Source organism: Pelodiscus sinensis, chromosome 5 (assembly GCF_052426305.1).
Source record: "Pelodiscus sinensis isolate ZL-2025 chromosome 5, ASM5242630v1, whole genome shotgun sequence".
NCBI classification, from domain to species: domain Eukaryota; kingdom Metazoa; phylum Chordata; order Testudines; family Trionychidae; genus Pelodiscus; species Pelodiscus sinensis.
In genome coordinates this window covers 12,643,449-12,659,369 of record NC_143056.1, presented here as the reverse complement: position 1 = coordinate 12,659,369, position 15,921 = coordinate 12,643,449, and the positions used below count along the sequence as shown (strand labels likewise).

General features: G+C 42.7%; 1 protein-coding gene and 1 long non-coding RNA gene across 10 annotated transcripts in view; one reads left to right on the top strand and one right to left on the bottom strand.

Moving 5' to 3' along the window:
- The window catches only part of LRRC9 (leucine rich repeat containing 9), a 110,220-nt gene that overhangs the window by 20,616 nt on the left and 73,683 nt on the right, over positions 1 to 15,921 (bottom strand). For 6 of the 9 annotated variants that reach the window (XM_089778324.1, XM_089778323.1, XM_075926333.2 and 3 more), the window contains 6 exons: positions 11,845 to 11,981; positions 10,567 to 10,784; positions 10,320 to 10,388; positions 7,982 to 8,107; positions 3,996 to 4,179; positions 2,203 to 2,298 (listed from right to left, as the gene is read on the bottom strand). In XM_089778324.1, coding sequence (XP_089634450.1) covers positions 2,203 to 2,298; positions 3,996 to 4,179; positions 7,982 to 8,107; positions 10,320 to 10,388; positions 10,567 to 10,784; positions 11,845 to 11,981 — 830 coding nt within the window. The remainder of the gene's footprint in view (positions 1 to 2,202; positions 2,299 to 3,995; positions 4,180 to 7,981; positions 8,108 to 10,319; positions 10,389 to 10,566; positions 10,785 to 11,844; positions 11,982 to 15,921) is intronic. The other 3 variants (XM_089778321.1, XM_075926337.2, XM_075926341.2) reach the window with 2 other exon arrangements.
- LOC142829061 (uncharacterized) lies at positions 1,748 to 15,717 on the top strand. The gene is made up of 3 exons (XR_016349579.1): positions 1,748 to 1,821; positions 3,372 to 3,542; positions 15,583 to 15,717. It is a non-coding gene; the product is annotated as an uncharacterized LOC142829061 (long non-coding RNA).

Sequence of the window (15,921 nt, the reverse complement as noted above, 5' to 3'; positions counted from 1 at the left end):
AGGAGTAAAGTCGCTGAGGTGTATACCTTCCTGCCCAGGATGTCGAGCCTCTTTACGTCTTTATCAGAGCCCTGGTGTTTGAGGTGAGGGGCTCTAGATCTCTGTTGAGCTGCGTCGACTACCGAAGAGTTAGCCTGTGGATGGGCAAAGAGGAATTCCATGCCCTTTGGTGGCACGAAATATTTCTTGTCGGCTCTTTTGTTGGTGGGAAGGGCCGACGCTGGAGCATGCCACACCTCGTCAGCCAGTTCCAGGATGCCTTCGTCGATAGGTATGGCGAGGCGTGAACTATGTCGTGGTTGGAGATTCCTGAAGAGCTTATGCTGCTTATCTTTCAGCTCTTGTAGCGGAATCTCCTGTGTAATACCTACCCGCTTAAATAATTCTTGGAATTGACGGAGGTCGTCTGGAGGAGAGCTGTCATCGGGGTTCACTGCATCCTCCGGAGGAGATGAAACCGGAATGGAAGACCCCGCGGTATGGTGCATGAAGAGAGTATGTTCCGGCTCTGAAGAGTGGTGAGATGGTGATGGCGCATGATGCGGAGGGGTAAGGAGAGCCGGGGTTGGAGAGCGTGCAGCGTAGTCGGAGACGGATCGTGGTCGGTAAGAATACCGGCTATGGGAATGCCGAAAGTCACAGTCGTCGCGATGGTAGGCGCTATGGCGCGGCGAACAGTCATCGTGGAAGCTGGAGCGGCTGCCATACAGATAATGGTACGGGGAGCAGAGCGAGCAGGAACGGAGGTGTGATGCCCTGGACGAGGCAGGAGAGGCAGAGAGATGCCTGTACCGGTGCGATGGGGAGATGCAGCAGCCAGAAACGGGGAGGGCAGTCTAGACGAGCTGTGAGGAGACCGGCACTGATGAGGAGACCAGCGTGGGGATCGGAGTGCCGGCAGAGGAGAGGACCGTGCTGGGGAGAAGAAGCGGGAGCGGGAGGAGCTGCGGCGGCGTGGAGAATGGGGAGCAGCAGGGCTCCGGGGTAGCTGAGTTGCGGCATGCGCTGAAGCGCTAGCCACTGAATTGGTTGGCTCCTGGTGCGGCAGGGCAGGAGCGATCGGCACCGCACCGGCCGTGGAACGGGTCGGTGCCAGGGCCGGTACCGTGGTCAGGTCCGAGGTTGCTCTCGGTGCCGGTTCAACGCTCGGCGCTGGAAGAGGAAGAAGCAGCTGCGCTGATGCAGGCTGGGGAGCCGGCGTCTTTGAAGACTCCCGTGGCCGCTTAGGCTTTGAAGCCGCCGAGGCAGGGAGACGTGGCTTTACAATGCCAGATGTCCCAGGTGTCTCTGCCTGGCTCTCCCTGCCATTAAAGGCAGCTGGCAGGGATCTTGCTGGGGACAGGCTCATTTTCTTCTGGAGTCCCGCAGTAGGGGAGGAAGCCGGGCGCTTATGAGGCTGCTGATTAGAGTCAGCCTGCTGCGGTTGTAGGGCTGAGTCAAAGAGGAGCATATGGAGGTGCCTCTCCCTATCCTTCCTGGCTCTAGAGGTGAGCCTTAAGCAATGGGTACACTTTTGGGGGATGTGAGACTCCCTCAGGCAGCGAATACACTCTGCATGGCTGTCCGAGGCTGGCATTACCTCCCTGTAAAAGCCGCATTTTTTAAAGCCGGTCCCTGACATTTGCCCCGCCCGCTGCTTCTTATCTTTTGTTTTTGAACAGTAAGTAGGTGGTTGTTAAGGCTGATAGCCTGGTAATGGCTCTGGCCAGCTATCTTTTGTTCTTTTTATCTTAACAGTCTGTCTTTTTTTTGTTTTTGTTTTTTTAGGTGAATGGAGCTATATATGGAGAAGCTGACAGGAGAACAGCTGAGAGGTGGGAGGTAAGTGGTCTCTGCTTTCACTCCTGATAGTTCTTTCTTTGTCCTTCCTCTCTTGAAAGAAACTTTTTTTTTTAACTTCATGGGGAAAAGAGGGGGGGGAGAGGGAGGAAAAAGGAAATTTTATATACAAAGGAAGAACTAGAAGCAGTCTAGTTATGTGGAGTGAGGAGCGTGGTTACAACTGTCTGCAGCCTGAGGCGGTGAAGAGGGACTGGCGGAGGGGCCGGACCGCACGACAGAAAGAGCGCAATAGCCGCGAGCCTGCGGCACATGCGTGGTCCGGCCAGACACTGCTAATGACAAGTCTCCGTCTGCGGCGCCGGGGCAAGCCCAGCACCCATAGTGGAGCACCCACGGGGACATCCCCGAAGAAGAACTTACCTTCACAAGTGGCATAGATACTCCTCCTGGTGTACCTCGAACCACCACGATCCGACACGTCCGTCCATTTCCTCCGCACTGGACTATGCACTGCACCTAAAAAACAAGGGTCTCGCGTTAGCCTCCATCAGGGTGCACCTCGCAGCAATATCAGCATTCACACCACCTATAGATGGCGTTTCTATTTTCGCCCATCCTACAACTAAAAGAATTCTCAAGGGCCTCATCAACATGGATTCACCGCGCAACCCAGTCCCACCTGTGTGGAGCCTGGACGTGGTACTCGACGCCCTAATGAGGCCACCGTTCGAGCCTTTGGCGACCGTATCCTTACAATTCCTCACTCTGAAAACGGTTTTCCTGCTCGCAATAACCTCTGCACATAGGGTTAGCGAGCTTTCCGCCATGATGGCCATCCCACCATATACGATTTTCCGTAGCGATGGAGTAGTCTTGAGATTACATCCAAGGTTCTTACCCAAGATTGTCTCCAATTTCCACATTAATGAACCAATCATCTTGCCAACCTTTTTCCTGAAGCCCCATGCCTCGCCATGAGACGCGGCCCTACATTCCTTGGACATCTGCAGGGCCTTAGCATTCTACATAGATCGCACTAAATCATTCAGGCTTACGGACCATTTATTCGTCTCCCTGGCACACAGGTCAAAGGGTCAACGCCTATCTTCCCAAAGAATTTCCAATCTCGTAACCGCATGAATAGTGCAATCATACGCAACAAAAGGTTTACCCCTAACGCCCAACCACACACTCATTCCACTAGAGCCATGGCCACATCTACAGCATTCCATAGAGGCGTATCTCTGAAGGACATTTGCAGAACGGCGACTTGGTCCTCTCATGGAACTTTCGCTAAGCATTATTCTATCTCTCTCTCTCACTCAGATGGGGCAGTGGCGACTGCGGTGCTCTCCACAGTGGATAAATAGGGTCTCCTTGCCCTCCTTCCGTTTCTGGCGACTACCGCTATGCAGTCACCCATAGTGGAGCACCTGCGGGGACATCCCCGAAGAAGAAAGTGAAGTTACTCACCTCTGGTGCAGTAACTGTCATTCTTCGAGGTGGTGTCCCTGCGGGTGCTCCACTACCCGCCCTCCTCCCTGCTTCAGAGTCCTTTCTCTCTCTCTCTCTGCTCTTGTCTTTTACAGACTCCAAGGCGGTTTCGAGGAACTGGCGGGAGGCCGGACCACGCGATAGAAAGAGCGTGAAATGACTGGCTTATGACAAGCTTCCGTCTACGGCGCCGGGGCAAGCCCAGCACCCATAGTGGAGCACCCGCAGGGACACCACCTCGAAGAATGACAGTTACTGCACCGGACGTGAGTAACTTCGCTTTTTCTTTCACAGACTGAAATTAAATAACTCCAAAAAGTTGAAATATGACAATTCTTATGTAAATTCTTCAGGTTGACAGATGCCCCCAAAAGAACTCCAAAAAATGACAAAAGCTAGAAAAACTACAAACTGTTTATTTTTTCTCTGAAAACACATGAGTTTTTCATAATCCTCTGTAGGATAGCACAAAGATTTAGTTATATATAAGTACTGTAAAATAAAGTCAACTATGAATGAACTGATATAATTTTTTTATGCAACTGAAATACCATTAGTTCCAGATCAGTCTCCAAAATATTTTTGCCAAGTTAAAATGTCTTGTCCAAATTATTCTATTTATCCTCTATGTAAAATGTAATGAACAGTACTGGAAAATATATAATGATATTTTACTTTCAGGAAAGAAAACAGAAATACTACTATTTGTTTATACTCACGTTTATTTGCCTCATTCAGTAAAGGATCCTCAAGTACATGTGGAAACACGAGGTCAGATCCAAATAAATTGTTGATGCCTTCAAGCAGATTCACATTTGTTACTCGTAGGGGAGGCTGTTTCGAAAAAGTAATCGGCAACCCAGAAAATCCACAGTCCATAGGTGAATTTGCAATTGGGATTCCCTGCATAATAAAACAAAAGGCAAGTAAATAGATCTTATGATTTGGTCTTTGAGGCAAAATACATAAGCTGTATAGATACCATAGTAAGGTAAGATCCTAAAAATTCTCATACACAAATAATTCTTACTAAGCTAGTATTTGAGAGGAAGAATGGTGTTGGTGGTAAGACACTGGAGTTGAACTGACGAGAACTGTGTTTGACTCCTGGTTCTGTTGCAGACTCCATGGGACCTTAGGCAAGTGAGATAACAGCTATGTTTGTGGCTGTGAAATGGGGATGATAATATTTTGCTTCTCCCACCTTTTCTTTTTGTCAATGTAGAAAGGTAAAATGTTTGGGACAGGAACTGTCTCTGAGTTAGCAGCAAGCAAAATGGAGCTCCAATTTTGTTTATTGAATCTAGGCACTACTGTGATACAGGCTGTCCTCACTATAAGTCCAATATACATTCCAAAAAATTTGGACTTGTAGCGAAACAACTTAAAACGGAAAATTCTTTTCCCCCGGCTGATTTCCATTTGCGCAAATTGGGGGGGGGGGGGGGGATTTTGCGCACGCGACTTAAGAGCAGGGAATGGGTGAACTTATAAGGCATCAGTTCCTACAAGAATCAACTTATAATGGGGCAACTTATAGGAAAAACTTTATGTAAAGAATTGTTGGATTGGGCAATCAGTCTGCTGTTGCTAACTTGAGATTTAATCATTTTAGTTGCTAATTGAACTAAAATAGCACAAAAAATAGTTAGAAGCTAGTTAGAATAGTTGAATGGGTAGGGTCCTACCAAATCCACGGTCCACTTTGGTCAATTTCAGTCATAGGATTTTAAAAATTCATAAATGTCATGATTTCAGCTATTTAACTCTGAAATTTCTTGGTGTTGTAATTATAGGTGTCCAGCCCAAACAGGAGTGGATGGATGATCGCAAAGCTATTGTAGGAAGAGTTGCAGTACTGCCACCGCAACTTCTGTGCTGCTGCTGCTTGTGATGGCACTGATTTCAAAGCTGCATCACTGGAGAGCAGTGGCTGCTGGCCAGGAGTCCAGTGCTCAAGGCAGAGCTGCCACCAGCAGCAGCGCAGAAGTAAGGATGCCATGGTATGGCTGTGATAGTCTGTATCTTGGAGAAGTATTCTGTAACTCTCATATTTCTCCTTTATAATCATGATCTTACATATAAAGCATGCCATCAAAGATATCAGGGAAAGGTTATGAACTGCTGAAACCCATTGTTCTATCTAAATATATATGTCCTTAGTGCATACGAAGTTATGAGATTGTATTACATAGTTGTCATTAAAACATACTGTAAATTGGGGAATCAGCCAGATATTATCTCCCCAGAGATAACATAAAGAAAAGTAACCAACACCCGTCAGGTGTGAAACAACCACTAGCAGCCATTATCCAGCAAGGGAGCTACAATTCAATGAATCACCCCCATAAGTCCACACCAAGGAGTTGCTCAGTCTTGCCTGAAGACTCAGCAATGCACACCAGACCTGCTGGTTTAGTTGGTTAAAAGAAATTTACTATTTTTAAAATGCAGAAACAAATTGTAAAAGAAACCCTTACAAAATATGCAAGTAAATTGACTGACTGTCCATCATTTCCAAGTCAATAGTGAAAACAGTAACTATGGGAGATAAAAAGACGCATAAAGACGAAAAAGAATGGTATACTATGTACAGAGTGTTCCAACAACAATCTAAAGTAGTGGTAAATAAGGTGCTAACCTACTTTGTGCTGAGAAAATTTCTTTTGAAGTTTAACATCAAAAGCGTTTTTTCTGCTTAAATGACACTCCTTACTTTCTAAGCACTTGAAAAAGCACAACTAGAATGCATCTGACAAACTTGAAAAATCTTTTGTGTTGTTCCACTTCAGTGATCTAATGAGATAATGGCTCAGTTCTGTTCTAGCTAATGAGATACAACATCTTCATTGAACCTTCATATAAAACAGAGCTCTCTAAAGCTAATGTTTTAACGTACTTCCCTTGCTTTGCTAATCTTGCTATGTTTTTTATTTAAGTGATGTCCAATGTATAAGAGCACAGGTCAGTTTTGAAATAAAATATTTACACATGAAGTGACTCAATCCACAAATGCCTTAAACTCTCGTATACAAGCACTATGGCTTCAAGTGGCAAAAATATATTCACTAGCAGAGTAACTCACTAAGGCTCTGATCATACGTTTATATTGACATGCTAACATATCCATAAAGAGGTCTGTGATAGCATGCGTTTCCAAGATCAGGTTTAAAACAGAATCTGATATACAGGGATTTGGACATAACTGGATTGAGTATGATTTATTATCAATATCAGGGAAAGCAATTAATACCCTTAAAAAAAAAGCAGACACCTTTAGGGAGCCTTATCACAATAAAGTACGTCATAAACAAATGATAAAAAGACTGTTTCTGCCCTCAAAACATACAGTCTAAATGTAAGATGAGAGAATGAGTAATTACTATAAGTAGATGGGTAGCAAAAGGCAACAGTGAGATTATTAGGATTAGTGTAAGCCGTGGTCACAGTGACTGCTTAGCCATTGTCATATTTTGTAGGTATCCTGGAGGAGTTGAGTTTAAGGCAAAATCTGGGGTATAATGGCTTTGTAGATGTTATGCTGAGCTTCTCTCATACATAAGGGACAGCATAGGATGGACACATTTGGGGGGAAAGTTGGACTAATGACAAATATAACCTGTCTTCACTGGTGCTTCTGATAATCTTGATTACTTATAGTATTTTATCCAAATTCAAATTGCTTTATTCAGGTGGGCTCTTAGAGATCTATGAGATAGGTCTGACAATTTAAGGCGCAGCAGGTACTCAAACATTCTACATGTGGTCTTCCATTGTCCAAATTCCCTGACTAGAGGTCCAGATTGAGAAGTGTTTGAACAAATATATTTGATCCAGTGCACTAGTTTCTATTATTCAGCAGGCACAATATCTCTTTTCTGCTTTATCTAACCATAGGGTGTCCATGCCATTAGGTACAGGCTGTCCAGCTCTGGGTGCTATATCTAACCACAATGCTCTAATAGAAGATTTGGAAGGAGGGAAAGAAGTCTTGTAAGCTGGAATGATAGACTGAGTTAGAATGGCATTACACCTCCTTACACAAAGGACTGGTTTTGGTCCATCAAGCCTACACCTGAAATCCACATTTCAAGAATAACATCTATGACTCTAAAAGAAATTCAGGTTAAGTCAGAAGGAACTATCATGATAATATGACCTACACAGACCACAGTAACTTGCTCAGTAATTTCTGCATCAAGCCAGTAACTTCTGTTTGAGTTACAGTATCATCCAGTCTTAACCTGACCACAGTTACAGTGTTAGCAAACTAAAAGGCAAGTGTACTAAAGGGTTCACCAAATAACAATGACAAGATTAAGTGTAACTTGAAAATAAGAGGCAGACTGAACAAAACAAGACACTCAAACCCTTATTTTTCTCTGAAAAAAAGGTTGAAAACTGTCACAGGTGGCAAGAGATTTAAGGGCAATAGTGAAGATGTAAGGGTAAATGGAGGGGACCCCTGAATGCCTCGTAATCGACTGGTCGAGCCCTCACAATCAACCAGTCGATTGCGATCGACCAGTTGTCACCACGGGGTTATGCCATAACCTCTCAAGTGACATAGTGGGATTTCCACTAATTGAGACCAAATTGAACAATGCATAATAGTGTTTGTGAAAACAATCCTTCATTAAAAGAGAATACTGCCAGGATCTAACAGGTCTTTTCAATTCAGAGTTCTAGGATTTCAATTTCTTACTTGTTGTTCTATTAAATGAAGCTCAGCTCTTGCCCGCTCCTCCATGTTCACTGCAATTCCATCTAGCACTTGCAGGCTGGGCAATCGGAATATGAGCAGTGGACGGTGGGTCATCTTGCGAGAAACCTGAGATGAACATAAATTATCCTAAATATGGAATCCTGATCCAAAAAGATAACCTGAGAATAACTTGCCTCGAGACTAAATGTCTGAATCAAACCATAGAGTGAAATATGAATGGAGATGACTATACACTGTTCTTGTCCTGGGCAGTGTTACAGACAGAAGACAATATACAATTTATTATCTATAATTTAGCACAAAATAAGACCAAAAAAGATAAATGTGTTATCTGTAAATAGGCTTTTCCTGATATTCCACCCTATTAGTGTCTGAACCATGCTGACAGATGCTAACAGAGGCTTGCTGATTCACAGTAGCAGGTGTACCTTTTATCACTACCTTGGATAAGAGAGCTGAAAGTGCCCCTCTGGAGCAGAATTGTAGGGTTTGGAGTTAGGTAATTCTAAGGAAGATACACCACACACAGCTAAGTCTGGAGAGAGAGTCTGGGTAGGAGTTGATGCTGCTTGGCTACCTGAAGCTTCTGTTGAGCTTTCTGCTCCTTCATAAATGCAGCCAGGTTTTTCCCTGGGCTACAGCCTGAACTTGCTGGAGTTGATTCTGCTGGGTTTTCATCTCTTTTAGAATCTCATTCATTTTCCCTTTTTACAGCAACCTGATTTGCTTTTTCTGTGTGTTTCTAGCCAATTCTCATTTTAAGGTCAGACTCTTCAGATTTACTATCCATAAAAATACTACAAGAACATTTAGGATTCTGGCTTTTGTAATCCGATTCTGCGAGGTGCTAAGTGTCATCTGAGATGCCTGAAACTGTAAACTCCAGTGATCCTTGGTACTTAGATCCACATTTATAGTGCTAAATTTGTTTTCCTATTATGAGATATTTTTCTCTTTCAAAATCACAACAGAAAAGTTTTTGTTTGGTGCTGCTTTTAAGTGTGTTAGTTAGAAGGCAAATTATATACATCAGGTGGTAATCCTACAATCCTTACTGAAACACGTGGTGCCATTCAGATCTATCTTGCTCCTTTTTAAAGTCAATCGCTATTTGACTGATTGGACCCACTAATGTCCATAAGGATTGGCAGGATCCATAGTTACATATGTGTAGGACAAAGGGCACAGAATCTTCAGTGTGGAAATGGTTGAAGACAAGTTTTTCATTTCTATTTTATAATCTTATAAATTTCTGTGTTCTCTTGGAGAGAAGAATCCAAACAATCCAGGGAGATATAAAAGCACAATTAGAGAAAAATTCAACCCTAAAAATCTCTATGGGTGTTTCATGAAGGGCAATGCATAAACAAACAATTATATTATCAGGGAACACCTTACTGTTTATAAAAAAGGTTCAGATATCCTTTAACATTCTTTGAGCTATTTGATAGACCTGACCTGCTTTGGAATATTAAAAAGACAGGCCACCACCATACACTTACTTTTTGAATTCAGCTTGTGGCACTGAAAAGAATAAAATATCAAAGAATGACTGCACTCAAATCACTCCTATACCAACATGATAAAAGCTCTTTAAGAAATTAATCAACACCCATATAATGACTACAAAACGGTAAGTGATTGATACTTAGTAGTTAATTAAACAAAAATTCTTAACAATTATAATGAACTAGCAGATAAGGCCCATTGCTTACTGGGCAAAGTCATTTTGCATAGATTACACATTTAATTTCTTGAACTTTCCTATATGTAATAATTTTTTTTATTAATGTGCTCATAAAAGGGAAGTAAAAGAACAGTTTTAAATTTGTAGGATTTCAACTTCAAATATTATTCATTTTATTGAATAATTACCATACATAGTAATTTGAATCAGTAAAGTTTCTGTTACTCTTCCTGTAACTAATTTGAATTATTTTGTGATTTGTAAGAGTAAACATTTTCTTTACACTAAAATGACAGTTGAATAGGCAACTCAATTTTAATTTTGTTAGCAGATATTATTTATGAGCTCTAATCATAGTAGTCATGACTTTTTTCTGATGAAAAACAAAAATAATTATTTAAACCTTTTACCCAGCATATTCCTGTGTAAAAAATAGTGCATTCAGCTAATTTAAGTGGCAGGATTGTTTAGGCAAAATTTGGTATCTCTAGGCCATTGCAAAGTATGACTTTAGTTTGCACAAACAAATCTACAAACAAACTCTTCAAAATATATAATAGATTAGAAAGGTAAATTATTCACAACAAGTATACATCTAGTTTACATGATCATACAAAATAAAATACTCACTGGATTTCCATATACTGAAAGCTCTTTAAGACTAGGAATAACTTCAAGTTTTTCGAGTTCAGACAATTCCTGTTCACAAGATATAAAATAAGATAGATGCTATCACATTTCAAAGCCTCTGAACCAAATGTATTTACTTTGGCCAAATGCAAAGATCTTTACACAGGCAAAGCTATTGAATGTAATAAGAGTTTTGTCTGAATATCTGGCTCATTGAATTTACAGTCTGAACACTAATGTATTATACCTGAATTTTATTAAGTCCCAGGAAAAGTTTCTGTAATTTTACTAACGGCTGTAAATTGTTCAGTTCTCTCAGTCGGTTTTCTTCTAGGTGAAGCGCCAAAAGGGAGCTCTGTCTAGCAAAGGAGCCCTCTGTAATTGTTTTAACACGGTTATGATCCAATACTAGCTCCTGCAGAAATGGTAGGCCTTCAAGTCCTTCGATTTGACTGATTTCATTACCTAATGAACCAAGATTATATGTGGGAAATGAGATAAAAAGCAGCTGGTATTTGATAACACAAAATAACCTTTAACAAAAACCGTTTATGGTAGCAAACTTCCAAAATTACCTAGAGACTGTGTAAAAAAGCATTTCTTTTGATCCATTTTAAATGTACTACCTTCAAATACCACAGAGTTCCTCTCTGTTACTGTATTATAGAAAAGGAGGAATTTGAGTGGCCTTTTCTATACCATTACAATGACTGCAATGTTGCCCTTTAACTTTCTCCTTTGGGAAGTATTATCTTGCTTTGTATTACATGGGAGTTCCCCCATGCTGGTAGAGATATCTATGTCCAAAATTATTTGGCCAATTTTTATTTAAAGCAAATTATCTTTCTAATTAGCATGGCTGTTCAAATCCTGTATGAATTTTAATGGCATAGTATCTTATGCATCAGGATCACTCTCTCTCTCTTACACTCTCTCTCTCAATTAATGGTTTCAATCTTACAAACACTTACTACATTGAGTAGTCCCAATGATGCCCATGGAGCTACTTATTGCAGCAAGTGCTGTGGTGAGATTCTCAACTAAGATCTAGTCCCAGTGGCAAAGGGGACAGATTCTAGCCACAAATAGCCAGCAACAAATTTCTTTAGCACTGGAGGATATCCACTAGGGGTTTGGTCAAACATATTCCTGGAGGTTTCATCTCATGACATATCTTTAATTAAAGATTAATCTTTAATTCCTGGAGACTTCAGGATAATTCTGGGTAGTTGGCATTCTAATACCCACTGGCATAAAACTGACAGTGGTGTCTTTCTGAATTACCCGTCTCTTCTCTTTTCAATATATGGATGTGTTAAGATTGGACAGGGATTATGAGAAGCTATGGTGAGGTCCACTATATTGTATCTGAAGAACCCTAAACCAGGGGCATAAATTAGAGCATCCCCATAGCTGAATTGAGCTTGGCCTTATGTTGGCCAGTGTTAGCAGGACCGGAATCAATGTTATCTTGCTCGTAGGATACTATATTGGTTGCACAAACATAAATACTTTTATTACTTACCCTGTAGAAACAGCAATTTCAAATTTTTTAGCCTACTGAGCTGTAGTTGGGCCAAGTTATTAATTCCATTGTAGCCCAAATGAAGAACTTCTAAACTTTGCATTATTGGGGGCAGATTTTCACCAAATCCTGCATCCCTAAAACAATTAAGCAAGTAGTAACATGAGGCCAGATAATTTCCAAACATTTTTCCTTGTAAACAGTTATTCGAGCAATTCTCTCCCATTAACATCAACTTCAGAGGGGTAGCTAAGTCAGTCTGTACACAGAATAAACTTAAAAAACAACAAATAGTCTGGTAACACTTTAAAGACTAACAAAACATGTAGATAGTATCATGAGCTTTTGTGGTACAGCCCACTTCTTCAGATGACCGGAGTGTTGGATAGCAATACTCCGGTCATCTAAGAAGTGGGCTGTCCCACAAAAGCTCATGATACTATCTACATGTTTTGTTAGTCTTTAAAGTGCTGCCATACTATTTGTTGTTGTTTAAATTGATCCATTAACATCAGTTATAGGCCCAATTTGTAAATTCCTGTTTACAGGTACAAGTAAACAGGAATTTACAAATTGGATCAGGTTCAATAGAAATTGTACTTGGTTATTACACAAAGGCTGAAAAGCATTCAAAGAAATCTAGTTTTTGAAGTTTCAGTAGCCTTATACAGGCTTCCATGCTTATGCAAGCTTGGCCAGGTTTTACTGGATGCAGACCATGGAAATCAAATAAACATGGAAAACCACTCTTCTGCCCACAAAAGGCCTGAATACATATAATGGGAACAGCTGGAAATTGCTATTTAATTTAGTAAAATATTTATGTAACCTTTGGCTGTATTCTCACAACAGCCATATGATGATGTGGGAAAACCAACCGAACAACAGTATGCAATATCTGACTACTTTATTTATAAAAGCTTCATTTTTGTAACATATAACCATAGTGAGAGAGTGTGGTGTGATAGACTGAGAAAGGCACTGGTGGACAGGAACTTCTGCATTATTTCAGTCTTGCCACTGCCTCATACCCAATCACACAGGTAGCTGTATGACTCTAGGTGTGCTGAGCAACCTGAATTCTCATTAAAACACTAACATTAGTAGTTGCTTAGGTGCAAGTGATCATGACTTGATTGCATTGTTAAGTGCAGAGTAAAGCTCAAACCAATTACAGGCAGTCCCCGAGTTACGCAGATCCGACTTATGTCGGATACGCAGTTACGAACGGGGCTTTTCTCGCCCCGGAGGACGGGAGCGGCGGGACGCCCAGATGAGCTGCGGTCCCACCGCCCGCGTCCTCCGGGGCGAGAAAAGTTGCTCCCCGTCTCCCTGGTCTGCTGGTCAGACCAGGGAGACGCGGAGCAAAGCCGCGGAGGATGCCCGCAGCAGGACAGCCCAGGCGTGCCCTGGAATCAGCCGCTGATCAGTTTCAGCAGCAGCTGACTTGGGGACGCCTGGGGTTCTTAAGTTGAATCTGTATGTAAGTCAGAACTGGCATCCAGATTCAGCCACTGTTGAAACTGATCAGTTTTAGCAGCGGCTGAATCTGGACGCCAGTTCCGACTTACATACAGATTCAAGTTAAGAACAAGCCTACAGTCCCTATCTTGTACGTAACCCGGGGACTGCCTGTATATATATACACTTATTACTTTTTAAAAAGCCAGTTTCATAAATCTAAAAATAATTATGAACCAAATCAGTTGGAAGAAAGAATTTAAACAGAGAAATGTGAATGATAATTGGGAACTGTTTAAGAATACTTTACTAGAAGCTCAAAGTTACAATCCCACAATTAAGAAAGCAAGCTATAATAGTTTAAAACAATTTGGCTTAGTGCGGAAATAAAAGCAGCTATACATTTTTTAAAAACATGTAACACATGGAAAAAAAGGGGAAGCTGATAGCAATGAATATAAATTAGAATCTAGGAGTTGGAAAAAAGCTGATAAGGAAAGCGAAAGGACAAGGAGAAATCCATGTCCAGCAAAGTCCAAAACAGTGAGAATGTGATTTATAAAACTACAGGAGACTTCCGATAATCCGGCACCTTTGGGACCTAGGTGGGGCTGGATTATCGGATATGCCGGAGTACCGGGAGGTACTATAAGGGGGCATACTCCCAACCCAATCCCCCTCCCCTTCCCTCCTCTCGCCTTCCCCAGAGCCAAACACCTCCCGTCCCTGCTGTAACCCAGTCCGCCTTCTCCCCCAACCATATGTCCGGGTCCCAAGGCAGCTGCCTATGCTCAGCGGCCGGCTGCTAGCAAGTGCAGGCTGGATGCTGTGTGCGCTGGGGACCATGAGTGGAACAGCGCAGGGCCATGAACGCACATGCAGCTCACAGTGGCCCGGCCGTAAGAGCTGCTGACCGGAGCACTTCCGGGTTTCAGTTGATGCCGGACCATTGGGAGTGCCAGACAACTGGATGCCGGACAATTGGAGTTTTACTGTATATCAGGGAAAAAAGGAATCTTAATATTTTATCAGCCTGTTACTAGATGGAAATGGTAGAATTATCAATACAGGAAGTCCCCGACTTACAAACGGGTTACGTTCCGAACACCTGGTCGCAACTTGATTGGTCGCAACTGGTAAGTCGGAAATACCCTTAAACGTGCTGCCTGCAAAACTTGACATACATGGTTCTCAACTCGAAAATATTATAATAGAGTTAATGGGAGGTTGGTCGTAAGTCAGGATGGTCGTAAGTCAGTGTGTTCGTAAGTGGGGGAGTGGCTGTAATAATGCAGAAAACTAGGCGGAAATCTCATGAATATTTCTCTTCTGTTTTTGGAAAAAAGCCTGGTCATGTATCAATATAGCAACATCCCATGGTTGTCACTATGTGTGTCACTCTAGCCTAAAATGATAGAGTCAGTGTGAAAGGACAGAAGCAGGTGAGAGGCTTTTTTGTCCAGAATATCACTAGGTTGAATCATGATGAAGTTCCAGAGGACTAGATGAAAAAAGGTAGTTACTCACCTTGGGCAGTAACGAGTGTTCTTCGAGATGTGTGTCCCCGTGGGTGCTCCACTGTAGGTGAAGGGTCGCCCTGAGCCTCAGATCGGAGCTTTGTATAGCAGTTTCCCCTGTTGAGCCACGCATGCCCAAGAGGCGTCTCGAGCCCTTCCCGCCTCCTGAGGAGCGCGGCTCAACCCCCTCCCTTTCAGTTCCTCGTCTCCGCCCGAGTAATTTCGACTCCGAGCAGAGGGGAGGCAGGGAGGGTCGTGGAGCACCCACAGGGACACACACATCTCGAAGAACACTCGTTACTGCACAAGGTGAATAACTCCCTTTTCTTCTTCGAGTAGTGTCCCCATGGGTGCTCCACTGTAGGTGACTACAAAGCAGTATTCAGTATATGGCTGGAGGGAGCCGGAGTCAGTGTTTGGCAGTGGTGGAGAGCACTGCCGTGGCAACTGCTGAGTCACTCTTAAGTTGTGGAAGAATAGCGTAATGTTTAGCAAAGGTATGATCTGAAGACCATGTTGCTGCCTGGTAAATGTCTCCTAAGGGAACATTGCCCAGAAAGGCTGTAGAAGCAGCCATGGCTCAAGTGGAATATGCTCGTGGTGGGCGTTGTAGCGGTCTATTGCCCAGAGAGTGGCACTTAATTATGCAGGTCGATATCCACTTTGAGATTCATTGAGATGATATTGGTGCCCCTTTGGATCGTTCAGCAGTGGAGATAAAAAGTCTTTCAGATTTACGAAATGGTTTTGTTCTTTCTAGGAAGGTCAGAGCCCTCCGGATGTCCAGAGTGTGCAGGCTGGCGTCTGTCTGCAAAGAATGCGGTTTTGGGAAAAAGGTAGGTAATACGATCGGTTCGTTGAGATGGAATTCTGTACCGACCTTTGGCAAAAACATGGGGTGGGGTCTAAGTATGACCCTATCTTTTGTGAAAGCTGTGTAAGGAGGTTCTGACATTAATGCTCCGAGTTCGCTCACCCTCCTGACGGAGGTGATGGCTAGGAGGAAACAGACCTTCATAAAAAGGAAAGGAAGTGGTACTGTTGCCAGTGGCTCAAAGGGAGGTCTGGTGAGGCAATTCAAAACAAGATTTAGGTCCCA